The 27,634-nt window shown below is 53.4% G+C and overlaps 1 protein-coding gene across 3 annotated transcripts; it reads right to left on the reverse strand.

Moving 5' to 3' along the window:
• Window positions 1–1,332: 1,332 nt before the first annotated feature.
• FGD2 (FYVE, RhoGEF and PH domain containing 2) lies at window positions 1,333–25,811 on the reverse strand. 3 transcript variants are annotated; one of them, XM_053671361.1, is made up of 18 exons: window positions 25,623–25,811; window positions 25,283–25,506; window positions 22,316–22,553; window positions 20,510–20,590; window positions 19,665–19,813; window positions 18,367–18,523; window positions 18,068–18,206; window positions 17,455–17,513; window positions 17,077–17,223; window positions 16,297–16,389; window positions 7,874–7,953; window positions 7,753–7,783; window positions 7,232–7,324; window positions 6,530–6,661; window positions 3,683–3,829; window positions 2,390–2,533; window positions 2,112–2,186; window positions 1,333–2,025 (listed from the first exon to the last, which is right to left on the reverse strand). In XM_053671361.1, exons 1-18 carry the CDS (start codon window positions 25,728–25,730, stop codon window positions 1,810–1,812), a joined length of 2,313 nt encoding a protein of 770 aa, XP_053527336.1. In that variant the 5' UTR covers window positions 25,731–25,811; the 3' UTR covers window positions 1,333–1,809. The 3 variants fall into 3 exon arrangements, with proteins under 3 accessions (XP_053527336.1, XP_053527331.1, XP_037002115.2); XM_053671356.1 differs by having other exon boundaries at window positions 1,338–2,025; window positions 2,390–2,536; window positions 25,623–25,809; XM_037146220.2 differs by lacking the exon at window positions 2,112–2,186 and having other exon boundaries at window positions 1,342–2,025; window positions 2,390–2,536; window positions 25,623–25,805.
• Window positions 25,812–27,634: the final 1,823 nt, after the last annotated feature.

The following is a 27,634-nucleotide window of genomic DNA, read 5'->3' on the forward strand; positions in this document are numbered from 1 at the left end:
GCTTCCGCTCTCCCTCAGCCCTCTGAAGGCCTCCCACCTGCCTCCCCCGACCCCTGACTTTAGTTTAGTGATGATCAGCGTCTTCTCCTTCGATCACCTGCCCGTCTTCTCTGATCCAGCCACACTCACCCCCTCGCTGTTCTTTGCAGACACTCGGCAGGCTCCCACCACAGGACCTTTGCACTGGCTGTTCCCACCACACGGAATGCTCTTTCCCCAGATATCTGTGTAGCTCCCTTCCCTCCTTGTGATTGTTTTCAAACATCAAATTCTCAGCGAGGCCTTCCTTGATTTTCCTTTTAAACACACACACTCACACACATCCCATTCCCCCTCATTCTCCTTCTTGCTTTTTTTGCTTCTGCTAGGGTGACCAACCATCCTGGTTTGCCTGGAACTGCAGCGTTTCCTGGGACTTGAGACTTTTGGTTGTAGAATTAGGAAAGTCCAGGATGGTTCATCATCATAGTTAAGCACTTATCACAACTGATGGCTCTACATTCTACCTACTTACGTTGTTGATTATCTCCCCCACTAGAACACAAACTCCATAAAGGCCGAAATTTTTGTCTGTCTTGTTGACTGCTGTATCCCCAGTATAGAAACCGAGTTTGGCTCGTAGAAGATGCTCAACAAACACTTGTTGAACGACTGGATGAACTCGTGGCCAGCCTGGTTCCCAGTGATTGTGCCAGTGAGGTTTCCTTGGGCTTTCAAATCACCCCACAGGAAGGAGGCAGCCTCGGGTTGGGGACAGGCAAAGTGCCAGGCCGGGAAGCAGGCAAAGATCTATGACTTGTCCGTCTGCCCCTCTTGACGGGCAGAGCCTGGCGGTGTCTGGACCTGATGGAAAGGACTTGGGGTGTCAGGGCCCCGCCTGGGGCCCGGCGTGCAGTTGGCTGACCATTGCCACCCCCTGGTGGTTCCTTATGAAAAAGCAGCCTCACCCACAGCCCAGGGGCCTAACAGAGGCACCTGCCTTCCCCTCCTCCTTCCACTGCTCCTCTCCTGTCTCCCCCACCTTTTCGTCACTCCTTCCCCCCTTTTCATTTTCCACTTGACTCCCCTCTTTGCTTGCCCCAGTGCTCTGCTACCTGACAGAGTTTTGACCTTGGTGTGCCAGGCTCAACCCTGGCCCTGGTGTCCCCTAGCGGTGGGACCTCGAGCCAATGACTGGACCGCTCTGAGATGCAGTGTCCCCCAGAAAGCGGGGTCACAACTCCTGAGGGTGAGATGAGATAGTCTGCGTCAAGTACGTAGCCCAGTGCCTGGCCCAGCGGACGTTCCTTATTATTTGTTGTTGTTATCATCACGGTAGGTGCCCAGCCAGGGGCCGTGGCTCTCTTTCTCCTTCGCCTGGGCAACCCAGGCTGCGCTTAGACTTGTGGGGCTGCTCCCGAGACACACCCAGGCCTCCCCAACCCCAGACCAATTAAATCAGAAATCTTTGGTGGTGGCTACAGGCACTGGTAGTTTTAGTTTATGTATATATTTTTATGGGCATAATTTTTAAAGATCTTGGTGGTACTGATATGTAGCCCAGGGTGAGAACCACGCTGGTGACCACCAGTCCTTGGTGACCTTGGACTTTTCTGGTTCTACCACAGAAAGTCCCATGTCCCAGGAATCCCCTCAACCTTGGGCAAACCGCATGCTTGGCCACCACACCCGCCTTCCCAAAGGACACACGGTCTGGGCACAGATGACCAGAAGTCAACTGTGTAAAGCTCAGCTTGGGTGGTGGGTCACAGAGGCCACAGCGGCCGGCCGGGGCAGGAGCCAGGTGCTGAGGGGCGCAGCCGGCGGGGCTCAGTCAGACAGGTCCCCGTCCCCGGGCTCCCCGGGGGTCTGGCCACTGGCTGCCCGCTCCATGGCTTTCACCCAGCGGCCCTTCAGCTCCTCCGTTTCGGCTTTGAACGTGTAGAGTTGGCCTGACTGTTGCAGCTGGAAGACTCGAGGGTCCCCCTGAGGCCCGGCAGTCACCTGGTAGCCCAGCAGGGGGATGGAGGTGTGGGCCCGCATGTCCTGAGAGGGGGAGAGAGCCGTGGGCCGCTGTCCTCCCGTTCGGCCCCACCACCCCGGACAGTCATTTGAAGGTCATGGCCACATACCTGCCTCCCACTTCCCACACACCCGTGAGGCAGGAGGGCGGCCAGAAGGGCACCAGGGCAGAGAACCTGCTGTCTCTGGAGAACAAAGCCGCTGTGTCCTGGAGACTGGGCCCAACTCTGAAAGCCACTAATGCTGTGACTCCAGAGAACCCTGTCCTCAGTGGGCCTCAGTTTCTGCCTCTGAGATACTGGGGCCACAGTGCCCCCCTCCCCCCACCCCACACGCCGTGAGAAGGCCCAGACCTGTGTGGGGGGGTGGGGGCAGGCGGAGGCATTACCTGAGGGGCAGCATAGACGTAGAGCACGAGGGGGTCGTCCCGGGGGATCACACACCAGCCCCGGGTGCTGCTCTTGCCCCACTTGTCCCCGAGGAGCTGCAGGAAGCCGCACACGAGGTTCTGCTCGGACCCCGACACGGACCCCTTCTAAAGCCAGAGAACAGAGCGCACACTAGGTGACAGACACACTAGGTGACAGACATTGGCCTGGGGGTGGGACAGTCACTGTCTCTAGTCCTGCAGCAATCCTGCAAGGGGCGGTTATTTGTCCCTGAGGCTCAGAGAGGTCCCCTTGTGAGCCTGTGGTCACACAGCTGGCCGGTGGCAGAGTCGCGGTCAAGCCCTGGCTACCTAAACTTGGGGCAGGTGCTGGGAGAGCTTATCACCTGAAAGCCGCCCACAGGAAACACAGTCGGGGCCCGAGAAAGGGCTGGCCATCCCCTCTTTCCAGGAGCAGGCTGTGTTGCCCGATGGCCAGGAAGGGCGTGAGCAGGGGCTGGACTGAGGATAATGGGGTGGATCAGAAAGCAGGTAGGTGCCCATGGAAAGGACCCACTTGAAACCTGGGAGCCACATACACTGGAATAGGCTGGGGTCTTCTCCCTTTCGGGGACGTGGGATGTCCACCTGGCCTTTAGTGGGGGAGGGGCAGAGGGCAGCGGTAATCGGCACCCGGGCTGGGTTACATGGTATTTGTAGCACAAGGCTGAACACAGCCGGTGCCTAACTGGCGCTGACCAGCAGTGAGGGAGAAGCCTGGGGAGCCCCTGAGGGGCGGGAGGGGCTCAGCCAGGTCCCAAGGGCAGCAGAGAGGACATCTGTGGCAAGGTTAGAGAGCTGGCTCCCAACTCACTGGGTGACCTTGGGCATGTCGCTTCTCTGGGTCTGGTCCCTGAAGTCCCTTCTAGTTAGAATGGAGTCTCCAGTCTGCCTGTTCCCAGCAGTGGGGCCCTGACCTGGGGCCTCCGTCTCCCAGTCTGTGATAAGGACTCAGCAACAACAGCTCTCCTCAGCTCCTGGGACTATGGGGCAAGGATGGGAGTGGGAACAAACACTGTCCAGAGAGGCTGCACCGTGGGACCAGGGGGCAGTGGAAGGGCCTGGATGGCAGCCTGGAGTCCCAGATTGCTTTCCTTTGGTGACAGGCCCGGCTCTGGTGGCGGAGGGGGTGAAGGGTAGAGAGAGGAGGGAGAACGTGGCCGCGGCTGGCTTTTCCTCAGCACCTAGGACAGTGCCCACTGCGGCGGGAGTTCCGTAAACTTCTGCTGAATGAAGGGGAAGAGTGGCCCTCACCTCTAGGATGCCCCGCCTCTTGTCGTCTTTGTCCTCAGGGAGCACGTTTCCGGTGAGGAACGTGTAGCAGGTGAGGCAGACTCGGTTGGGCCTGTTGTCATCATATTTGAGCTCAGCCCGGTAGTCGGAGCACCTGGCACACACCACCTGAGGGAGGAGGGGCAGGAGGGGCTTGGGGCCTCGGTGAGGCTGGGGGGACCATGTTTGTACCTCGGCTGGGTGGGGGTGTGAGAGCAACCAAGGGCAACAGGAAGAAAGAGCGAGATTCAGGAGAGGAATGCAGGCAGCGAGGGGAAGTGCCCTGTGCTGGCAGAGAGCCAGCTGCCTGGAGCTCAAGATGCAGGAGGAGAGCTCACACTTTGGGCTTCCGCAGCTGGGAGCTGACACCTGGCCCCCTCTGCAGGTGCCTCAACTTCTCTCCCCTTCAGATTCTCCTTCAGTGAAGGCAGCTGTTAATCCCAGGGGCTTGCCCGGCACACACCTCTTATATCTGATTCACGTCTCCAAGTGCCCTCCGTCCCCTCTACCACCTCACCAGACTCTCCCAGCAGCCCACTGGTTGCACAGTGCTGGGGTCTTTATCCCCTTAGCCTCACAGGGAGCAGCAGGGCATCCCAGAGGGGCAGCCACGCAGCACCTTGCCAAGGGCCACGCAGCTCACAGGCAGCAACCGGCCCTCCACCCACAGGACATGTCCTTCAATTTCTGCAGTTTAGCTTTAAGGTGCATGCAAATTTTGCGCTCTGCTCAATCTTAGAGTCAAACATGTTCTAATGTAAAAATGATAGGCTGGTTGTTTTTGCCAAGAAGACCTGCCATGGGTACTCTGTGGAGTGGGTCCACCTTGGAGAGGCCCCCAAGAATGCCGACATGGGTTGTGCTGGGGAGACCAGGTGAAAGAGGCATGACAAGACTTGGAAAGAAACATGGGGTGCCGTGGGATGTGACTTCCAGGAACACTGGGGTGTCACTGTGAGTCCAGGATATGGGCTTGGAAATGAGAGCAAGAGATAGAGACCAGGGTGGGGGCTATGCCTCGGTGAGCTCCTGGGTGTGCCCAGCACAGCACGTGACTGGGAGGGCCCTGCAGGAGAAGGGCCTGGGCCTGCCCCGCCCTCACCGGGGCTCCCGCCCGGCCAGCGGGAGACAGAAACTGGGCACCAAAGCTCGAGAGGATGACTCACGGAGTACAGAGGTACGGCTAGGCAGAAAAAACCAAAATCGGGCCAAGGACGCCTCACATTCTCCTCACACAGGGACTTCAACTACCTTGAGAGTATCTTTTTACTTTTAAAAATATTATTAGTATTTCTTTTCTGCTCTACCAGCGTTTTATTTTGAAAAATTTCAAACCTGCAGACAAGTTCAGAGTAATGCAGTGATACCCTGCCACCACTCAATGGCCCAGCTGTTAACATTTTTGCTGCCCTTGCTTTAGCTCTCTGTATGTATTTTATTTTTCCTAAACCATTTAAGTATAAATTATAGTCATCATGACACCTTCTTCTTAAATACGTAGCTGGTGCCTCCCCAAAACAAGAACAGTCGCTGCCTGTCCATGAGGCTGTGATCACACTCAGGAAATGGAACATCGGTACAAAATTACTATTCACCCATGGCTCGTAATCAAATTTCCACCTATGGTCTCGAAAATGATTTCTTTGGTGGGTTTTGTTTTCCAATTTAGGATTCAGTTAAGGATCATACATTTCATTTAGTTATCAGAATATTTTACTTCTCCCATGCGCCTGCTTGCCAAGTTGTTATATTATTCTTGTGGCTTTTTATATTTCTTAACCATTTATTTATATTTTAGGAAGTACTTTACTAAGTCACAAGTGTGAATGAACTCAACTCTTATTTTACAGACATAGTCGCCAAGAACAGTAGCTAATTCCCAGATCCAGGGTATAACTCACCGCTTGAGTCTCAGCATAGGTGTGTCCCTGTCCTAGACACTTACTCTGTGCACTCACTGTATGTCAACACAATATGGGGACGCCTCCTTGACCCAACCTGCCCAGCTGGCCCCTGTGCCCCAGAGGTCGTTGAAGACTAAGGTCGTAAGGGCTTCTCTGTTTGCAGAGTACATGGAGGGAGTTGTGATGTCGGCAGGGAACAGCTCAAGTGCAGCGGGTGGTTAAAACGCCAGGCAAGCTCAGCCCGGACTGGGAAGGTGCCTTCCTCAGTCGGCTGCTGACTTGCTCCTCTGAGTGAGCACCCCCTGAGCTCTTGAGGAGGGGGAAGGAAAGGAGGAGAAGGAGAGGGGAGGGTGCGCCTTCTTGTTGGGTCCTCACTACCACCCTGGAGGGAGGTGTTATAACCCTCATCGTACAGGTGAGGAAACTGAGGCCTGAACCTGGTGGGCAGCGTTAGCAACAGAACTGGTCAGATGCTGGAGCACCGAGAACTTGCAAAGAGGATGAGAGGACAGTTAGCAGAGGTCAGCCATGAAGAGAGGACAACGAGGGGTGTGTGTCACAGGCACAGAGCTGATGACATGGGGCGTGCAAGGCTGGAGGGGGGCTGAGGGGCTTGTGTGACCCTGGCCCTCAAACTGGAGACCATTCCTGCTGCTGGGTCTGGGAAGTGGTGGAAAGAAGGCAGGTGAGTTAATAGCACCTTGAGGAGTGCCCCGAGCGAGTCATTTAGACTCTCTGAGCCTCACCTCCCCATGCGTAAAATGGGATGATGCAGGTCCTGCCTCACAGGTGGGCACTGTGCGGGCCAGACGAGCAGCTCAAAACCCCGGCGCAGAGCTCCCGCCAGTGCCAGCGTTCCTGGGCTGCACGGCTTCAGGCAGGCCGAGTAGGTGGGGAGGTGGGGGGTGCTGGCGGGGGTACTCACATAGCCGCAGGCCCGGCAGTGGTGGCGCCGGCGCGTCAGGGCGTTGAAGGGCTCCTGGCAGCGCATGCACATGGTCACCATCTTGTCCCGGACCCACTGTGGCGCCCGCAGGCCCAGCTCCTCAGACTGCAGCTGTGGGGCCGCGGGACGGGCACTTCGTGACCCCCCTGCCCACTCCCCGAGCGCTGGGCCCCTCCCCGCCTGCTTGTGGGGGATTCTGTGCGAGGTGCTTCCCTGTGCCCTCCGCATGGAGCTGACTGAACTGATGAAGGCGGTAGGGTAGGTCAGGTGCTACCGCTCCTGTTTTACAGGTGAGCAAACTGAGGCCCAGAGGGGTTAAGTGAGCGACTCAGCAGAGACACCCGGCAAGCCAGAGGTCAGAGCTCAGATTTGAAATCTAGTCACCGACAGTGTCCCCAACCCCATCCTCCCCCCGCCACCCGGGATGGAGACCTTCCCCAGGTCTCACATTTCTCAGGCACCTTCAAACCCAGACCTGCAACACCCCCACAGCCAGGGCCGTCTAGTCACAAAGTCCTTCCTGCAGCGAGTCGTGTACACAGTTCCCACAGGAACTGTTGGCTAATGGGGACCTTCGGCACTGAGCCTCCAAGTAGGGGGATGTTGGGGTGGGTGGGTGGGCTTCCTGGGGCCCTTCAAGCCCTGTGAGTCTCCAGGGAAGAACAAAAAGTCTTCATTCACCTCCTGCCCCTGGGTGTCTCCCTCAGGGCCCTGGACTGCAGCCTTGAAGGTTTCATTCCGCTTCTCGATTTGGTCAATGGCTGCTTGGCAGGCCTGGACAGGGGCACATGGAGCTGGTTAAATGGGTGGCGGGGAAGCTCGTTCATCTGTCATCCATCCACACACTCAACAAACACTGCTGAAAGCCTCCTGGGTGCCATGCACTGGACTCTCAGCAACACACTGGCTGACTTAAGGAAGAGAGAGCACCACTCCCAGACTACAGATGTGAAAACTGAGGCTCAGGGATATTAAGTGATTTGTCCCAGCTAGACAGTGAGGGACAGCAAGGTTTGGACTTAGGTTTGCCTTGAAACTGCCACAGAGCTCCTCTTGAAGGAAGAGCAGGGAGCAGCTAGGCAGGGGCAGATGCACAGGTCCCTCCCCTTCCCTCCCCCAGGCATACAGCCCTCCCTCCTCCTCAGCCCGGTTGGGGGTGGGGCGGGGGTCAGAATCCTAAGGGCCTTGGAATGGTCTGATACCTGTATCCAGGAAATCATTTCCTCCTGGGACCTGCTCGGAAAGTGAACGCTGGTGTTAGGGAAGTGGCCCCTCCCAGTTTTTTTTTTTTTTTTGCCTCCCCGCCCCTAGCTCTCCACCTACCTGGCTTGCAGCTCCAGGGTGCGCTGCTTCCCGGACACCAGGAAGGAGTGTGGGAACTCTGCGTCAGTCAGCTCCCGCACCTGCTCGGAAATAGGAGGGCGAGGTTCAGGCTTGTCCCCTGCCCCACCCCCCAGGCACTGTGGGGTGGGAGACGGATCGTGCCCAAGGGGCAGTTCAAACTCCTGGGACAGGGATAGGGAGCTTGTTCATCGCCTCCCCAAGGCCAAGCAAACGCACCTGCCCTGGGCCTTGCTCTATAAAAGTGGCGCTGAGGGCTCCTGGGATTTGAGCAGCTGCTGAATTGACCCAGCATGAGTAGGGGTGACAGTTCCTGACAAAGGCTTCACCAGAAATGAAAACTGGGCCCCAGGTTGGGCTTGGGGACAGCTTTTGCGCGGGCAGATCTAAGGCCTACAGTGAGACCCTCTGCCCCAGCGATTTTCCGTGTTTTCATCTTATGGCACACACAAACGAACTACTAAAATTCTGCAGCATGCCAAACTATGCTTTTTTGGCTGATCTGATCAAAAACCAGGTACAATTTTGATCCATTCACACCAACGGTTATGTTGTGTTGGCTGTTGTCATTTTTTAATTTGACAACCTGAGGGAAAAAAGGTCAGTGCCCTGACTAAACAGTTGGGTAGTGCATGTTTTAAAAACTCTCGCAGCGCACTGGTTGAAAATCGCTGTCCTTCCCCACACAGTGGATGAAGGAACCGATTACCCAATTCACAGACCACAGAGATCCACCCTCAAAAATATCCATGAACTGGGCAATCGATTCCTCCTTGGCTTTCACCATCCTCTTGCCCAGAATGCCACAGGGTCCCAAGGCCATTACGAAAGCTGCCACTCAGAGAGAGCTTACTAAGTGACAGCCCCCGAACTGAGTCCGGGGCTCTCCACACATGCTCTCCTTCGATCCGCACAACTGCTGAACCCACCGATCAATCCTACACTTAAAAGCCATTACGTGCCCCCGAGGGCGATGTCTGTCTCCAGCTACAGCTTCCTGCGTGGCTGAATATGGTCAGGCCTCTGGGTTCCCTGCCGGTTTACAAGAAATATGTAAGGCCGCAGGACATGTTAAATGACACCATAGGGGTGCAGTCAGCAAAATCCAGACTATGAAAACCTCTACCAGAGAAATGATCTGATTTTTTCAACAAATAAAGAAGAAAAAAAGTGGGAAATGAAAGTGTAGTGGATTAAAAGGGATGTAAGAAGCATATCACAAATGATTGAAACAGATCAGCTGTGAAAACGCATTTCTGAGACAGTCAAGGAAAACTGAAGGATGTTTTTTAAAGATTTTATTTATTTTTAGAGAGGGAAAGGGAGGGAGAAAGAGAGGAAGAGAAACATCAATGTGGTTGCCTCTCACACGCCCCCTACCGGGCACCTGGCCACAACCTAGGCATGTGCCTTGACCAGGAATCCAACCAGTGACCCTTTGGTTCGCAGGCCAGCATGCAATCCACTGAGCCACACCAGCCAGGGCTGAAGGATCTTGATGTGACTAAATAATTGTTATCCACTTGTCAGATGTAATAATGGTATTTTTGTCATCTTTTAGGGCAACCCCGCCAAAGTTCTAATATCTGACAGGCATACTGAAGTATTTACAGGTGAAATAATTATGTCACAGGGATTGCTTTTAAGTGATAAAAGAGAATTCAGAGGAGAAATGCTGAGGAAATAAGACTGGCTTTGAGTTGGCAATTGTTGAAACCAGTTGATGAGTTACATGGGGTTCTATTTTCTCAGTTAGAATGTTCGTAAAAAGTTAAAGAAAACCTTCACAGCAATCTTGTGAGGCAGATATTATCACCCTCATTTAGGAGATGAGGGAATGAAGACTCAGAGAGGGCAAGAGATCTGCCTGAGGTAACACAGCACCTAAATGGCGGAATGAGAATGAAAATTCAGGTCTTTGGCCTCCAAGGGTAAAATGGAAGAACATCTATTTCCACCCGAGCTCATAGTCCTGGAAGCACAGACCTCTCTCAAGCAGTGTGGAGAGTCACAGAGGGAAGTGAAGACACAAACTTAGAGCCCAGGAGGCCTGGCATGGGGGGATTTTGTTGTCATGGAATCCATCGGACACTTGAGCCCCCTCTGCTGGCCACTGCCACGTGTGACCTGCCATATGTGGCGGCTCACCACATCCCAGTGGACTCTGGGAACACCCTTCTTCACACCAGGTCCCGCCAGGCCCACGAAACCGGTCTGCCCCACTCTGTAACGGCCTGATGAGATTTGGACTTAACACTCTTGGCAATGGGGACGCTCTGAGGGTTTGTAAATGGAGAAGCTCATGTGGAAAGACGTGTTTGGGAAGTCACTCCTGCAGCTGAGTGTAAGGGACAAAGGGGTGGGTCTGGGGGAAATGGGACAGACCAGTATCCCAGAGGCCAGTGTGGAAGTGATACCCGAAATGCTGGAGGCCTGCCTGCACCTGGGGAGGAAAAAGAGGTTTCTACCTGAGGAACAATATTAGGAAATCTGGCAAGACTCCATGACTTATTGGGTGAGGGAGAGGCGAGAGGGAAAAGAAGGGAGAAACCTAAGGTTTGGAGTCGAGAGGTAGGAAAATATGATGCATTTTATAGAAATGGGGTAGCTCCTGCCTTGGGTCCAGGACTGTGTACCTCTGTAGAGAGAAAGGATGGTTTCTGGAGATCCCTTTCCTGACTGCCCAAGCCTGGGCCGGTTCAGGCCCCTGCAGCCTATATGGTACCTTTGTGCCAACTAGCCAAAGACACCACTTCCTCAAAACACCTTACTGACATCTGTTGGCAAACTAGCATACTAGTCCAGTGTTCCTGGAACAAGACACTTGACTGCCCTCTGCTGGACAGTGAGAGTCATGACTATACCATCTATGCTGGCTGCTGTGGATGAGGTGTGCTCAACTGAGATGAGGTGTGCTTGTGCAGAGCACAACCTGCACAGTTGTACACAGAGACCCTGCGTGTGTGTGTATCTCACATCCCTTCCTTCTTCCCAGGCTGGCCCTGTGTGGAATGGCACAGCCTTAGGAGCCAGACCTTGGGAGAAGCAGCTGCTGAGAAAGAGGCCTCCCTGACTCCCGGGAAGGAGGAAGCCAGGGGCTTGTAGGTCCGTGGGAAATGTCATGGTGGCCGACAACCAGATCTGCCTCCGAACCTCAGATGCAGACAATGTTCCCATGCAGACACAGGCGTGTGGACCGCTCTCCATCTGGCAGGCCTGTGCCATCCAGGAGAGGGTGCTGTGTGGCCTCTGGGGCACCAAACGGGCCCTGTGGGGAACACCTCTGTGGGACTGGCAGGCTCCAGGGAGCCAGCACGCACTGGGCCTACGAGCCCTGAGTGCCTGACACTCCCAGCTCATCTGTATGTATTTTTTCTGATGACTCTGTTTTAGTCTTCATATTTCTTGGCTTTTCTATCTGTTGATCTGTGCCTATTCTTTTCTATACCTGGGTTTCTGCCAGTCCTAAGACAGGGCCGCCCATCTCTATTTGTCCATCTACGTCACAGGGGGCAAACACAAGGCCCGCGGGCTGAATCTGGCCCTTCACCTGTTTTATCCAGCCCAGCACCTTGTTTCCACCTGGCAGCAGCACCAAGCTCTCACTTAACAGTTAAGGAGTAGTTACACTTACACAGTCCTAAAATTACATTCGGCCCTTTGAAGGCAACCGTGATGCTGATGTGGCCCCTGGTGAAAATGAATTTGACACCCTGGTCTATGTAACTAACTCCCCACAAACCTGCCTTTCTCAGTCCCACTCTCTGAGGCTCCCAGAAACACACGCCTGTACATGCCACCAGCATCATTCTAACTCTAAAACCAGACAAAGACACTGCAAAGAAAGAAAATTATAAGCCAATATCCTGATGAACATAGATGCAAAAATCCTCAACAAGATATTAGCAAACCAAATTCAGCAATGTATTCCAAAGATCAAACACCACGATCAAGTGGGATTTATTCCAGGGATGCAAGGTCAGTACAATATTTGCAAATCAATTAACATAATACATCGCATCCACAAAATGAAAGATAAAAATCATGTGATCATATCAATAGATGCGGAAAATGCATTTGGTAAAACGTAGCACCCATTTATAATAAAAACTCTCAGCAAAGTGGAATAGAGGGAGCATATTGCAAAAGAATAAGGACACATGTGACAAAGCCATGACTAACATCATACCCAACAGGAAAAAACGAAGTCTTTCCCTTAAGCGGACAAGACAGGGATGCCCACTTTCACCAGCTTATTCACCATAGTGCTGGAAGTCCCAGCCCCAGCCATCAGAGAAGAAGAAGAAATAAAAAACATCCAAACTGGAAAGGAAGAAGTAAAACTGTCACTATTTGTAGATGACATGATACCATATCTAGAGAACCCTAAAGATTCCACCAAAAAAACTACTAGAACTGGTCAGCGAACTTGGTAAAGGAGCAGGATACAAAATAAGTACTCAGAAATCAGTTGCACTTTTATACACTGATAATGAACTATCAAAGAAGGAAAACTAAGGAAACAATCCCATTTAAAATTGCATCTAAAATACCTAGGAATAAATTCAACTGAGGAGGTAAAAGACCTGTACTCAGAAAATTATAAGACACTGCAGAAACTAAAGAGACACAAATAAATAGAAGCATGTAGTGCGCTCATGGACAGGAAGAATTAACATCATTACAATGTCCACGCTGCCCAAATCTACAGATTCAAGGGAATTCCTATCAAAATACCAATGGCATGTTTTACAGAACTCAAACAAATTAGCCTGAAATTTATATAAAACCACAAAAGACCCCAAATAGCCACAGCAATCTTGAGAAAGAACAAAGTTGGAGGTATTGTGCTACCTGATGTCAATCTATATACACTATGAGGTCACAGTAATTAAACCAGCGTGGTAGTGGAATAAAAACAGACATAAATCAACAACAGAATAGGGAGCCCAAAAATAAACTCATGCCTATATGGTCAATTAATATATGACAAAGGAGGAAAGAACATGCAATGGAGTAAAGACTGTGTATTCAACAAATGGTGTTGGGAAAATTGGGCAGATACATGCAGAAAATGAAACTAGACCACCTTCTTACACTGTATACAAGAATAAACTCAAAATGAATTAATGACAAATGCAACACTTGAAACCGTAAAACTCTTAGAAGAAAACATAGGTAGTAACGTCACTGACATTTCTCTTAGTAATATTTTCTCTGATCTCTTATCTCCTCAGACAAGGGAAACAAAGAAAAAAAATAAACAAATGAAACTGTATCAGCTAAAAAGGTTTTGCACAGCAAAGGAAACTATCAACAAAATAAAAAAAAATCCAGTGAAAAAAATGGGCAAAGGACCTGCACAGACATTTCTTCAAAGAGGACACACAGATGGCCAACAGACATACGAAAAGATGCTCAATGTCACTAATCATCAGAGAAATGTAAATTAATACCACAATGAGATATCACCTAACACTGGTCAGAACAGCCATCATCAATAAATCAACAAACAACATGTGTTGGCAAGGATGTGGAGAAAAGAGAACCCTTGTGCACTGTTAGTGGAAATGCAGATTGGAAAGTGGTATGAAGATACCTCAAAAAATTTAAAATGAAACTGCCTTATGACCCAGAAATTCCTCTTCTGGCTATCTATCTGAAAAAAACAAAATAAAACACTAATTTGAAAAAATTACACTCCTATGTTCACTGCAGTGTTATTTACAATCTACAAGATATGGAAGCAGCCCAGTGTCCATCAGTAGATGAATGGATAAAAAAATTTGTGATGCATACATACAATGGGATATTACTTGGCCATAAACAAGAATGAAATATTACCATTTGCCACATCATGGGTAAACCTAGAGTGTATTATACTAAGTGAAATAGTCAGAGAAAGACAAATACCATATAACTTCACTTATATGTGAAATCTAAAGAACAAAAGAAATGAACAAACAAAACTGAAACAGACTCATAGATGCAGAGAACAGACTTATGGCTGCCAGAGGGGAGGGGGTTGGGGGACAGGGAGAAAGAGGTGAAGGGACTGAGAAGTACAGACTGGGAGTTACTGTACAAAAACAGTCATGGGGATGTGAAGTACAGCACAGGGAATATAGCCAGTCATATTCTAATAACTACGCATGGTGCAGATAGGCACCCAAAATATTGGGGAGAATGCTTTGTAAAGTTTACGATTGTCTAACCATGATACCGTATATCTGAAACTAACATAAATACTGAAATAATACTGAATATAAACTGTAGCTGAACATTTTTGAAAAAAGAGCTTGTACATGCTTCCCCCAGCCCCAGCCCTCAGGAGACACCTGGCGGGGGGGGGGGGATCCGGGAGGAGTGATCAGGGAGGCCCCACCACTTCCTCTGCGGTGCCAGCAATTCCGCCACACGCTTTGTCCCTCTGGGCGAAGCCTTAGTAGGTGTCCATGTAGGATGGTGTTAGTACAGGGGCTCCAGACTTGCCGCACCTGAATCTTCAGTCCCGGTTTGACTCTAAGCAAGTTACTTAACCTTCTGGGCTTTGATTTCTTTATTTTGTAAGGATAATTGTTTAAGAGAAGTTTTAAGTTCTTAGCAAAATTGAGAGGAAGGTGGAGATTTCCCTGCCTTCACACATGCATAACCTCCCCCATTATCAACACCCTTCCGCAGAATGGGGCTTCGTTACGACTGAGGGACCTACACGGTCACGTCATTGTCACCCAAGGCTCACAGTGTGCGTCAGGGCTCGTGCTCGGCAAGGTTCGTGCCCGTATGCTTTGCGGGTTTGGACAAATGTATAATGTATAAGGACATGCACATACCATTATAATATACAAAATAGTTTCCCTGACTTAAAAATCCTCTGTGCTCTGTCTGTGCATCCCTCTCTCTCCCCTAACACCTGGCAAGCACTGGGCTTTTTACCATCTCCACAGTTCTGCCTTTTCTAGAATGTCATAGAGTTGGTATCATGTAGCCTTTTCAGATTGGCTTCTTTCACTTAGTAATATGCACTTAAGATTGATAGCTCATTTTGCTTTATAGCATTCCATTGTCTCGATGTATCAGAGTTTATTTCCTTATTTTAAAAATAGAATTAGCCTTGGCTGCTGTGGCTCAGTGGATTGAGCGCTGGCCTGTGAACCAAAGGGTCGCTGGTTCAATTCCCAGTCGGGGCTCATATCTGAGTTGTGGGCCAGGTCCCCAGTAGGGGGCGTGCGAGAGGCAACCACACATTGATGTTTCTCTTCCTCTCTCCTTCCCTTCTCCTCTCTCTAAAAGTAAATTAATAAAATCTTTTAAAAAATAGGATTAAGTACAGCTATACTCACACAAAGGCAAACTGCACACAGTCATTCAACTCGTTTGCAGGCTGACAACTGAAAACAGTGTGAGTGTCCCGAGGAGAGGCCTGGCTGAGTGACGCAGGGCTCACTCGCACCTGGGACCCTACGCAGCTGAGCAAAAGGAAGGCGACCTCCTGCTGTGCTAACTCACAATCTCCAGAGCCAGATCCCTCCAGCAGGTCAAAAAAGCTAAGTGCCGAATAGTATACGTGAAAACCGGTTTCACTGTTTATGTGAAAAAAAAGGAAGCGATGGTAAATGCCGTGTTAGTCTGTGTTGGAAAAGAAACCTCCCGAAGGCCTCCCGAGAAGCCAAGGCCACCTCCAGGAAGGGCACCTCGGGGATGCGGTGGGGAGGAGACTTTGCATTGTACATGTGTTTATATTGTTTGATTTTGGAGTGGTCTGTATTTTTAAAGTGATAAAAAAAAATATTTTTAAAAGATTAAAAAAACCCCAAAGCAGGGGATAATAAGAGCCCCTTCATCACAGGGCTGTCACGAGGGTCCGACGGTGCAGGGCCCATCCACAGCGACCGCCTTGTCAGTGGGCAGCACTGGGGACGGCTGCGTCATCTCTGTGTGGGGAGACGGCGGTGGAGACCCGGCTCGCAGTGGAGACCCTCCCTACTCAGGTGTGGCCTGCGGACTGGCAGTGTCAGCATCACCCGGGAGCCGACTAGAAATGCAGAATCTCAGGACCCCCAGACTAACTGAGTCAGAACCTGCATTTGAACTAGACCCCCACAGGGAGCTCCTGCACAAATGCACATTTTGGAAGCACTGGTGTAGATGGTAGGGAAAGCCAAGTGGGGCCAGGCTGGCGCAGGTGCCCCAAAGGCCTCTGGGGGCTGGGAAGGGCCCTGGGCAGGAAGGCCGGGAGCACAAACGAGACGGCTCTCACCCCTCTCACTTCCCCGTCCACGCTGGCTCGAGCCCTGCCTGGCCTGGGTTCCTGGACTGAGAACACCGCTTGGCACCTCCTACTACTTCCCAGACTTGGGCCCACCCTCGGGATGGAGCCCAGCGGTGGTTGGGGCACCTCTTACCTTCATCCCGGCCACGTCGATGCGGGTCCTCACCTGGAACTGGGCGCCCACCTGGATGACCCTGGGCACACAGTACAGCAGCATATTGTTGAACTGCAGGAGACACAACATAGCGTGTGCAGTGGCGGGCTTCCCTGAGGGGGCCGGCACCACTGTTCTCCCGCCCCTCTCGCCGCACTCTGGCCAGCGCCCAGGATGCCACAGGTTGTGAGAAAGGGGTTGCCTGGCCCTTTCTGCCTGCCTGTTCCTGGTCCCAGGAACATCTAGGATGTTCCTGCAGGGCTGCCCCACCCATAAGAATCCAGGGACCACAGCTGAGCTCAGACACCTGAGGCCTTCCTCACGGGGACTTTGGGACAGGGGCTTATGCGACAGTAGCTCCCTCCTCCTGACCACCAGGCAGGACCAGTTTCCAGATTTCCAGAGGACCTCTGGCTGCTTCAGTGCAAACTCAGGCGGTTCTTCCTAGTAGCTAACTCAAATCCCTCCTGTTGTATGCTCCTAGAGCACAAATAGTACCACAGGCTGTGGAGCCAAACAGACTGGGTTAAGATGCTGACCCTGTGGCTTCCTAGGGCATGTCTAGGAAACCCCTTGTTTGGGAATCCCAAAGGCCTGGAGGCAGCACTTGTCCAAAGTCAGCCACAGCAGCAGAGGGCCGAGAAGCAGGCTCTTCCCTCTTCCCCCTGCCGCACTGGGTAGACCCAGGCAGGCAGGACCCGGGCAGTGAGGCCCACGACTTCCCTCCCTGGGGCAGTGGGCCCCCCAGCATCCCCCTACCAAGAAAAGGTATCGCTCCATGGGGTCTCTGCGGCGGAAGGAGATCTTGAGCACGGGGCCCTCGCGGAGCAGGGTGTTGGAGGGGTCCACTATGTCGTCTTCGAGGCCCAGTCGCTGGTACACTTCCCACAGGTCCTGCAGCCGCTCCTGGGGACAGGTCGTACCCTCAGCCAAGGCCAGGCGGGGCCCACCTCCTTCCAGAAGGTTCGCTTTGTGTGGACGGGGATGGCGGTGAGGGGTGAGGGGCAGTGGGACCAGTGACAGGGATCGGGGGAGGAGCAGATGCAGAGACCTGGGCGGGCTGGGGGCTGAGAGCACAGAGGGAGGTGACAGGGCCCCGGGGCTGCCCGCTGTCCACACCGAGGGCCGGCTGCTCACCATCTCTGTGATGGCTGCGTTGGAGTGCTGTGCGGCCGAGAAGATCATGTCAAGGGCTTCTGAAGGGGTGGGGAACAGAGCCAGAGTTACAGCCCGAACATCTGGGCTGGTGGCCGAGGCAGGAGGTCCTTGAGGCTTGACAAAGTAGCCTCTGCCTGCTGTGAGCACCCGGAGCAGCCCTGCCTGTGCAGCCCAGCACACGGGGTGTCTGGATGATGGGGGCTGTGTCCCACCCCTGTGGGGAGACTGGAAGCCACAGAAGGGCAGGGTTTAGGCATTTGGCTTCTGTGTCTCTCACTGCTCCCCAAGCCGAGCCAGACCCAGTGGGTGCTGGACAGGCATGGGCTTTGGCCTCCTACAGGCATAGCTCCAAATCCAAGCTCTGCTCCTTTCTGGCTGTGTAACCTTGAGCAAGTCCATTACCAGGAACCTCTCTGGGCCTCAGTGTCCTTGTCTGTAAAAAATGGCTAATGGCAGAGGTAATGTCTACCAAGCACCAGCGATCGAAGCTGTCAGCCGATGCTCATTATAACCATTTTAGTAGGTGCTCATTAAACACATGGGAACAGCTCGGGCCTCCCCAGCCCCCTGGGTCCCCTGGGGGTGTCCTCACTCTGGGCATCAGCCCGGTCCGGGGACTCTTCTGGCAGCTTCTGGACATATTCCTTGAGTAGCAGCTCATAGCGTGGGATTCTCTGCACAGGCTCCAGCATGTGGTGCTGCAGGGTCAGGCTGCCCGAGGCCTCGCTGCTCTTGGGGAGGCACAGGAGAGGAGAGTGTGGGGTGAGAGCAGGAGGGTGGGGGACTCGTGGAAGCGCTGAGCCTGGGAGGCGCCCCAGAACACCGGGGGAGCTGAGCCACTGCCCGTGGGACGGCGGTGCAGGCCCCGCCCAGCCCCCGCCCCCACCTCACCTGAATCCGAGTGAGAACCTCCTGGAAGGGAGGAGACTTGTCCGTCCAGGTGGCCAGCAGCTCAGCGGCCCGCTCAAAGTTCTTGACATACTCACTGTACATCTTCAGGAAAGGGGCCAGTTTCTGGATCACGTCACCGATACGGGGGGTGACTGTCCTGCAGGAGGGGCGCCCAGGTATTGCCCTTGGCCTGAAGGCCTCCCTGAAACCCCCAAAACAGCCTTCCCGCTGCACTTCTGGGTGCAGTCACGGGGGGCACGTCGCCCTCCCACATGTGAGGGCAGAAGCTGCTCGCTCCCACGGACTGGCGCCCCCACAGGCTCTGCACCGCGTGTGCCCGGCACAGGCCTTCAGGGCCACCCGATGCTCGTTCTCCTAACAATAACGAGGGCCACGTGCCAAGCACCGCAGGTCTCCATCCATTCAATTCTCTGCGGGCAGACAGTCCTCGGCCCATCTTAGACAGGAGGAAACGGAGACTCAGAGGGCAGGACACAGCCAGGGCCCTCCTGGGGCGGGGCCTGAAGGTCGTTCGGCCCAGGGGCCGTCAGAGCAGAGCGGCGAGGAGCTGGCTGCCTGAGTCTGACCCTGCGACACCACGTACTATTGCTGTGTGTCCATGGCACGTCAGCTAACCTCTCTATACTTTGGTTTTCCCTTCCGGAGAAACGGAAATGATGGTAGGTAACCTTATAGGGTTGTCTTTAAAAAAGACATATTATGAAAACTTTTAAGCAAACAAAAGTAAAAAGAATATAACAACGAGCTCCTATATATTCACCACTGGATTTAACAATTACTAACATTCTTCTTTGCTGAAGAATTTCAAAGGATATCCCAGACATTGTGGCATTTCTTTGGCAAGATATATAAAGCAAGTAATTTTACCACTAAATACTTCAGTGATCACTTCTGAAAACAAAGTGTTTCCTGCATGACCATGAAGCCATCGTCACATGGGGCTGATAGGAAAATTGTGTTAATAGGTGTAAAGCCCATGTAGGAAGGGCCAGGCACATAGGAAGCCCTCGGTCAGTACGGCCTCCTGGGTCACCCAGCCTAGTAAGGACCTGATCCATCCCCTTCCCCCAGACACACACACGTGCACACACACACACACACACACACACACACACACACACACCGCCTCCCAGGGCTCATTCATCCAAGTGCCTCGCTGTGCAGACAGTGACCCCAGAACAGGAGACTGCCATGGCCACACAGCAAGTGCCCTGCGGGCTGTCCCCCAATCTGGCCAGGGCTGCGGTCAGGGGCTCGGGGCTCCTAGTGGACCTCACCAGTCATCCAGCCGCCGCTGCAGCTCTGGGAGGAAGAACTGTGCATGGAACTGGTAGATGGAGGAGATGTTGGAGAAGATGAGCCTGACCACGTCCTCGGGGAAGGCCTTGCTGCTGCGGGCCTCCTCCAGCAGCTCCTGGAAGAAGACCTGCAGCCACCACAGGGTCACTGGGCCTGCGGCCAAGGGGGAGCCAGCCACAGCACCAGGGGGACGAGCACACCCCACGGTCAGGCTCCTGGCGTTGAGTACGTCCACCTCCCTGCTCTCCCATCACCCTCACAACGGCCCCAGAAGACGTAGGTGGGGAAGGTGGTATTCTGGTCACTTTACAGATGGGCAAACCCTGGCCTAGACATTCGAGGAGTTGGCCAAAGGCCGGCAGCTGATGAATGTCAGAAATGGGCCAGTCTGGAGTTTGTCTGGGCCTTAGGCTTCGTCAGGCTAAAGATTCTTCCGCTGACGTTCGGTGATTGAACCTTTAGCCTGGGGGCTCCTTAAGACTGTGTGAAGGGGTGACAACGCTGAGGGTGTCTGCTTTGGAATGACAGACGAGGACGCTGTGTGGGGCCTGGCAGGCCTGGCTGGTGTGTCCTCGCACAGGTGAGGCCCAGGCGAGGCCCAGGCGAGGCCCAGGCACCACGTTTGGAACAGGGAGTGGCGCTAACGGGCTACTCCTGGTTTCTGCCCCAACTCTAGCCAGCGGGGTTACAGGACTCAGGCTTCCCAGGATCAAATCGGGGGGTCCTAACTCTCAGCTCTGGTGAGATGGGTAGGGAGGGACAGCAGGGGTCGGGTGAGGAGACCAGGTGCTGGGGCTCAGGTGTGGGCGGCCCAGCCACTGGCCTGGTCTAGCAGGTGGAGTCGCGCCACGTAGGCCTGCTCCGTCTCCAGCAGCTCCTGGACGATCCTCTTCTCCTCAGGCTCCTGCAGGAGGTTTGGGGGAGAATGAGAGGACAGCTTTGGTCTCCTGATGGGGACCTGGGGCATGGTCTCCAAAGACGACCCCATGAAACACTCCTCCCGCCGTTCAAGCTCTCCCAATGTGCATCTGGGCTGGCGCTGGGGTTGCTTTAACTGAGAGAATGGGACAGAAGTGAGGCTGTGCCAGTTCTGGGCCACAGTCCCAAATGACCTGGAAGCTTCTGCCTGTGCTCTCTTGGGAGCCCTGTATCCAAAGGCCTGGTTGCCCTGCCGGAGACACCTTGTGGAGAGGAGATGCCCCGTGACTCCTGGCCGAGCCGCATGCCCGCGGAACCCAGGCTTCGGCGGTCCCAGGCTGGAGAATTGAGCTTTGTGGCCATCCTGGCCCCAGCCACTGTCTGACTACAGCCACGTGGGAGACCTTGTCATGGACTGAGCTGCATCTCCCTCAAATTCCTATGTTGAAGGCCTAACCTCTAATGTGACTGTTTTAGAGATAGGGCCTTTAAGGAGGTAGTTAAGTTTAACTGAAGACATAGGTAGGGCCCTAACCACTGGTGTTTTTACAGGGAGAGGAAGAGATACCGGGAACACAGTGTACACAGAAAAGGCCACGTGAGGACATGCAGGAAGACAGCCAACCACCTGCAAGCCAAGGAGAGAGGCTGCACCAGAAACCAACCCTGCCAAGATCAAAGTCTAAAGTCTCCAGAACTGTGAGAAAATGAATTCGTTGTTTAAGTCTGCGGTGTTTTGTTATGGAAGCCCTGGCTGAGTAGGACAAACCCCCAAGTGAGACCAACACAGAAACCACCCAGCCCTGACGGCAGGGATGGGGGAACGTGGGGGGGGCGGAGCTCAGTGGGTTGGGCCTTGTCCTGCAAAGTGAAAGGTCGCTGGTTCGATTCCCAGCTGGGGCACTTGCCTGGGTTGTGGGTGTGGTCCCTGGTTGGGGTATGTATGAGAGGCAACCGATTGATGTCTCTCTCACACATCAATATTTCTCTCCCTCTCTTTCTTCCTCCCTTCCTCACTCTCTTAGAAAATAAATAAATAAAATCTTTAAAAAAAATAAAAGAAAAACCAATGAACAGTATTCCAGTCAACCCCAAAATTGTAAGAAGTAATGAATTGTACTCAACTATGGCATTGTGGGGGTGGTTTGTTATGTAGTAATTATTAACCAAAACATTCCACTATGATCATCCAAAGAGGTTCAAGTGACTTGCCTAAGGTCACACAGTTTGTAAGCAGAAGAGCTGGGACATGATCCCTGGCAGGCTGGCTTCAGGTCCGAGGCTGGTGCAGCCTGACCTTTGAACTGCACAGAGGAGGCAAATGAAACCCAGGGAAAGGAGGTGAGCTTCCCCAGATTCGTCTCAGGGCAGGAATTAGTACTGACCTCTATTTCTAGTGGGAACTACTGCCTCCTTCAGTGGGTAAGCTGAGGCTGCACCTGGAATGGGTACCTGGTTTATAAGTGGAGACTGTTCCAAGTTGTGTGGCTTTGGACAAGTTCCTGAAGCTATCTGAGTTTGCATTTCCTGGCCTAAAAGACTCCTGCACTGAGGGATATATGAAATGATGCCGGCGGTGGAGTGCACACTAGACAGCTAATCGGAAGCCTTTAAGGAGGACAATTTAGCTTCCAGATAGGGAAGAGTGTGTGGGGAAGAGGTCAGCGCAGGGGACCCCCAGCTTCCCACCCCTACCCCAGCCTCCAGGCACCTGTGTCCCTGGCCCAGGGCAGGTCCTGGGCTGGCAAGATTTCCTCCAGGCCCCACTGGAGAGCTTGTCCTTCAGGGAGCTCAGGTACCTCCTGCTGACCGTCCTGGGCCCGGACCCCAGGGCCGCCTCCTCCTCCGTGCTGGGCTTCTCCCACGGCCCAGCGGGTGGAGGATGCCCGCCCCCAGGGTGGTGACGCTTGGCCTCCAGTGTGTGGGCTCCGGGTGCTGCTCCTGGCATTCTGAGAAGAGAGTAGACCTGAGGGTTTCCTGTCCATAGAGTGAAAAGAATAGCAACCCCCTGGCCAGGATTCTGGGGTGATTAATACAAATCACAGGGGTGCCGTGGCCCCTGAGTGCCTGGCCCTCAGGAGGAGTTTGCTAAGTAAAACATCCACTTCCCTCCCGATACTTTCTTGGAAGGAACTCCAATCTTCGAAATGAATCACCATGAACTGTGCTTGTTTCTCTGGGGAACTACAGACTTCCCTGTTTGAAATGCAGCCAGGAACGCACACAGAGGCTGTGAAGTGCCCCAAAGCCTCTGGCCGCCAATCCCTCTCACCTGTGGACCTCACCCCTGCTTTTAGTCTCTGCAGCAGGAAAGGCCTTAGAAGCTCAGTACCTGCTACATCGAGGGAAGGTGGGAGCCAGAGAACACTGTGAAGGCAAGGAGGAGCTGCCGAAGCTGAGGCTTTTCAGTGGGAGCTGTGCCTACACACCTGTAGCGTGGGTGGGGGGAGGAAGACAGACTGGGAAATGGACAGCCTGCCAGGTACAAAATTTCCAACATTTTGTGAGAAAGCTTCATTACCCCCATTTTTCAGCTAAGGAAACTGGGGTACAGACAGGATAAGTCACTTTCAGCTAGGGGGTGGCCAAGGTGAGATTCAGATCAGGCGGGCTGGCTCCTGAGCCTTCGCCCCAAACTGCCCCTGCCCCTGCCCCTTTGAGTCAAGGAAAAATAGGTCCCGAGAGTCAGTGTGGCCTGTCCCAAATCAACAGCTGGTCCGTGGCAGAGAGAAGGTCAGGATCCAGCCCTGGTGGCCCCGCACAGGCTCTCCCACCCCTCGCTGGTGCCTAGTTCCTCAGCCTGTGTGTCTACAGCTCATGGAAGTAGCCGGACCTCAGGCCTTCTGCTCTACATGTGGTTTCAGCTTCTGCATTTCTCTCCCAGTGCCCCAGGCCAGCTTCTCTTTCCTCTTCACCCCTCAGTTTCAGATCAGCTAAAGCCCTAGAAGACCTCACAAGAAAGCCTTGGCCAAGGCAGCTGGCATAGAGCCCCTCACACAGTAAGCGGTGACTTTCACCCTCTCAACAGGGGCTGCTCTGACCGAGTTCTGGTTTGAGGGCTGCCTCCTCCCGCTAGGAGTGTTGCCGGGCAGGGCACACGTGCTGAAGGTCCCCACGGGGCATGCCTGGGGTGCTGGCTGGGCCATGCCATCTCTCCACACCCAAGGGGGCGGTGGGCAAGGAAGGTGGCTCCTAGAGCTGTCCTCGGTGCTGAACACAACGTGCTTGGCAAAGGACCCTGGCAGAGGCAGGGCGAGGTCACCCAGCTCAGGAAGTTGAACTGCCCTCTTGGTCCCCACCCATGCCACTTCTGCCGGCAGGCCCACTGGAGGTTTGTCTGCTCTGAGTACCCTCAGCACAGTGTCCGGGCCCCTCCGGGGTCTCTACTGTCCACGAGCTGGCATCCTGTTAATGCCATAAGCTTAGCGTCGGAAGAAAAAAATCTTCCCGACAGGGATCATCCTTCAGGCCCCCACGTCTGCTACAGTTCCCGTGTGGTGCTGGCTGGTGCCGCCCACAGCCCCTCAGGGTGGAGGCGTCCTCCCCACGGCTGCTGCTGGTATGGGGCCGAGGGGCCACTGCCTGGGTTCCTGCTGGGACCTGCCCTCCCGGAGGAGAGCTGCCTCACCCGAGGTCCACATCCAGGGACTAGCGCCTGTGGGGTAAAAGGACTCGGGCCTTTCTTTTCCTCAACTGGAACAACCTGACGAGCAGCCCGGTCCAGAGCTCCCTGAGTCCGGCTGGGGCCTCTGGTGCAAGGGCGCAGTGGTCTAGCTTCTCCCTCTGCCCCATGCTGCCTTCCTCCAGAAATCTCCTGAAATGGATCTCTCCCTCAGAGCCTATTTCCAGAGAACCCGCCCATGACGGTCCCTAACACCCCTGCAGAGTGGTTAATGCCACACGCACGCACACACCACCCCTGACAGAGCCAGCAGTGACCTCCACACACCTGACCCAGCCTTTCTCCTTAACATGGAAGGCCCTGCGTCACCCATTGCCAGTGAACTTAGAGCACTTAAAGCCTCCCCACCTTTCTGTGCTTTTATTTTCTCATCTATAAGATGAAAATAGAAATAGAACCTCCCCCCACCCGTTAGGCTGTTTGATGGTTAAATGAAGTAATACAATACACTCAGAACAGGGCCCCGTAGGTAAGCAGACCATACATCCTGGTGTGTCTGGTAGTCTCATATTTCCCCATTACCCACCCCCACCAAAATAATTAAAGGCATTCATGTTCAGTGTCAAGCATGTCCTGGTTTGAGTGATAAATTATATGGTTATTCTAGTCATGAGGAATAAGTGCTTGATAAGTATTAGCTCTAATTTCCGCTGGAAGGACAATGGGTGGGGTTCTGCGGCCCACTCTCACTTGTAACTACACGCTTCTAGATTCTCCCTGACGCACCAACACACACTCTCATCCCTACCCAGCTCCTCAGTGCCCAAACAACGTTCTCTGTGCTCTGAAGACCCATGACCAAGCGATGTGGGTGCTGCCCAGTTAGGAGGGGGTGTCCAGGACAGGACCCGGAGAGAGAGCTGCTCCGTGAGGGCGTGAGGTGGCCCCGGTCCTGCTCCTCAGCCTGTGCTGCCCAGGGGCCCAGGGTGGGCAGTGGAGCTGAAGGGAGGCAGCCGGTTGGCCATGGTGATCATTCCCACCCCCACCACCCCATACCTGCTGTTCTCAAATGCAGTCACCAGATTGGACACAGAAGTCAGCTTCTCCTTACTCGCTGCCTCCATCCTGCAGGCCTCCGGGGTCCCCTGAGGCAGGGAGAGAGGCCTCCAGCCAGCACACTCAGCCACCCCCACCTGGGGTCGCAGGTGGGCTAAAGCATCAGGAATCTGCTCCTCTCTTTCCCAAGGGCTCAGCAGGCCCAGGGGCAGGCCTGCTCCTGGCTTCAGAGTGAAGAAAGAGGAAGTGGTTCCAGAGCTACAGCCCTGAAGGGGAAAGGCTGGCGCTCCCAGAAGGGGGAGGAGCTTGCTTGGCCCCACGACCCCTCCCAGGGGCTGACCTTTCGCTCCTGTAGACCCCCACTTGCAGAAACCACACAACAGGGGCCAGCAGGGCCCAGAGGTAGTTTCTGGAGCTGGGCCCTCAGCTGCATTCTTGGCCCGAGCATCTCTGGCCAACCACACTTTCTCCCTTACAAGATTCAGGAACTTCTACTTGGTCCTCTCTCAGCAACTTCTTTTCTGCCTCTGTCTGACCTTGTTCACTACTGTAAGAAAAAAGATTTTTTTTTAAATTAAAAATAACCACAAGTCTCTTAAGGGCTGGCAGGGAGGAGTCGTTGGTGCTCTCACCTCCCCTCTGGGGTTCTCATTTCAATGGCTGCTGTCTCCACCCCATTGCCCCAGGGGAGGGCAGCTTCCTCCCTGAAACTCTGATGATAATAATAGTTAACACACACTCCTTAGTGGTTTACAAGTATTTTCTCATTTAATCTCACAACGGCAGCCTACGAGGTGGATCCTATTATTATTTCCAATTTATAGAAGAAAAAAGTGAGGATCAGAGAGGTTAAGTAACTTGCTCAGTCACCCAGTAGAAACGCAAAAGAAGTCACGTTTCCAAAGCAAAGGGGAATGTCGCGCAGTGCCAGCAAAGATTCAGCTGGGAGCCTTGACGACCATGCTTGGATTGCCCCACCCCCAGGCTCCCCTGCTCCCAGCACGTGGGGCGTCTCTGCCTGACGTCTCCTCCACCACCTGGCCTTTGTAGCCCAGACAGCCACTGCCTCTACTCCCTTCGAGCCTCTTAGGCCCTTTGGGGCCCTCCCACTGGTCTCTGGTCTCTTTCTTTCTGAGCCAGGGCCCTCTGTTGAGACTGGTCCTTGTCCTGCTGTGTAGGGACTTGGTATGCAAAGCGCAGGCACAGCGCGGGGGCTCCAGCGCCTGTGAACCGGGGCCACACACCAACAGCTCGCTCTCTCAGAGCTTCTCCTGAACAAGTCCTGCCAGCAGACGCCTGGCTCCTCCCCACCCTAAATTGTACTAATCCTCCTCCCTTCTTGTTTTTACTCTTTAATACAGAATAATATAAGGCACCCCATGAAGCTATGGCCCACACCCAGCAACCATGAACTCATAGCCAGGCCTGCTCCACAGGCAGCCACATTCCCTCCCCTTTCCCACATTGTCTGAAGCAGATCCCAGACATCAGATGATTTCACCCATAAATATTTCCCATGTACCTGAAAGATAAGGACATATACACAATACACCACCCACACACACACATATAATAGTAGTGTATTCTGTACACACACACACACATGTATTTCATACATGCTATACATAGCTGACCCTCAAAAAATGCACATTTGAGCTGTACTTGTCCACTTACATACAGATAGTTTCAACTGGCCCCAGTTCAATTGATTCTCGAAGATCAAACCCGCTTTCTTCAAGGTTCAGCTGTGTTTTCCATGATTATGCAGAGGGCCAACTTCAAGTGCATTTGGATTTTCAACTGCATGGGAGGTCAGCACCCATCACCCACACATTGTTCAAGGGTCAGCTACACATGTTTATGTACATATGAAACAGTATTACCACTATCATAACTCAGAGATATTTGGAGATGTATTGATTATATTCAATATAATCAAATAGTGAGTCGACATTCGAAGACCCAATCACTCCTGAATACTACTTGCTATGGACCGAGCTATGTCCCCCAAATTCACATATTTAAGCCCTGGCCCTCAATGTGGTTGCATTTGGAAAAAGGGAGGTCATTAAGGTTAAGTAAGGTTATACAAGTGGGGTCCTAATCTGGCAGGCCTGGTGGACTTACAAGAGGAGGAAGAGATCGCCCCCTGCCCACACTCCTATTCCCCCACCCCCGCATGGCTGCCAGGAAAGGCCCCGTGAGGGCAAGTGGCCGTGGAGCAGGAATCGATCCTCCCTGGAAATGGAGCCCTGCCAGACCTCGATCTGGGACACTTCAGGCTTCCAGAACTGTGAGAAATAGGTTCTGTTGTTGTTAAGCCTCGGAGTCTGTGGTATTTTGCTACAGCAA

The sequence above is a fragment of the Artibeus jamaicensis genome, unplaced genomic scaffold (assembly GCF_021234435.1).
Source record: "Artibeus jamaicensis isolate MK-2021 breed Jamaican fruit bat unplaced genomic scaffold, CSHL_Jam_final contig_1803, whole genome shotgun sequence".
NCBI classification, from domain to species: domain Eukaryota; kingdom Metazoa; phylum Chordata; class Mammalia; order Chiroptera; family Phyllostomidae; genus Artibeus; species Artibeus jamaicensis.

Coding starts and splice junctions, on each gene's coding strand:
- FGD2 (XM_053671356.1), bottom strand. CDS start 25,730: ATGCTCGGGCCAAGAATGCAGCTGAGGGCCCAGCTCCAGAAACTACCT. Junction 20,591..22,315: donor GCCCTGGGCCAGGGACACAG/GTGCCTGGAGGC, acceptor AACCTCCTGCAG/GAGCCTGAGGAGAAGAGGAT. Junction 3,830..6,529: donor ACTGCCGGGCCTGCGGCTAT/GTGAGTACCCCC, acceptor CTCCTCCCTCAG/GTGGTGTGTGCCAGGTGCTC.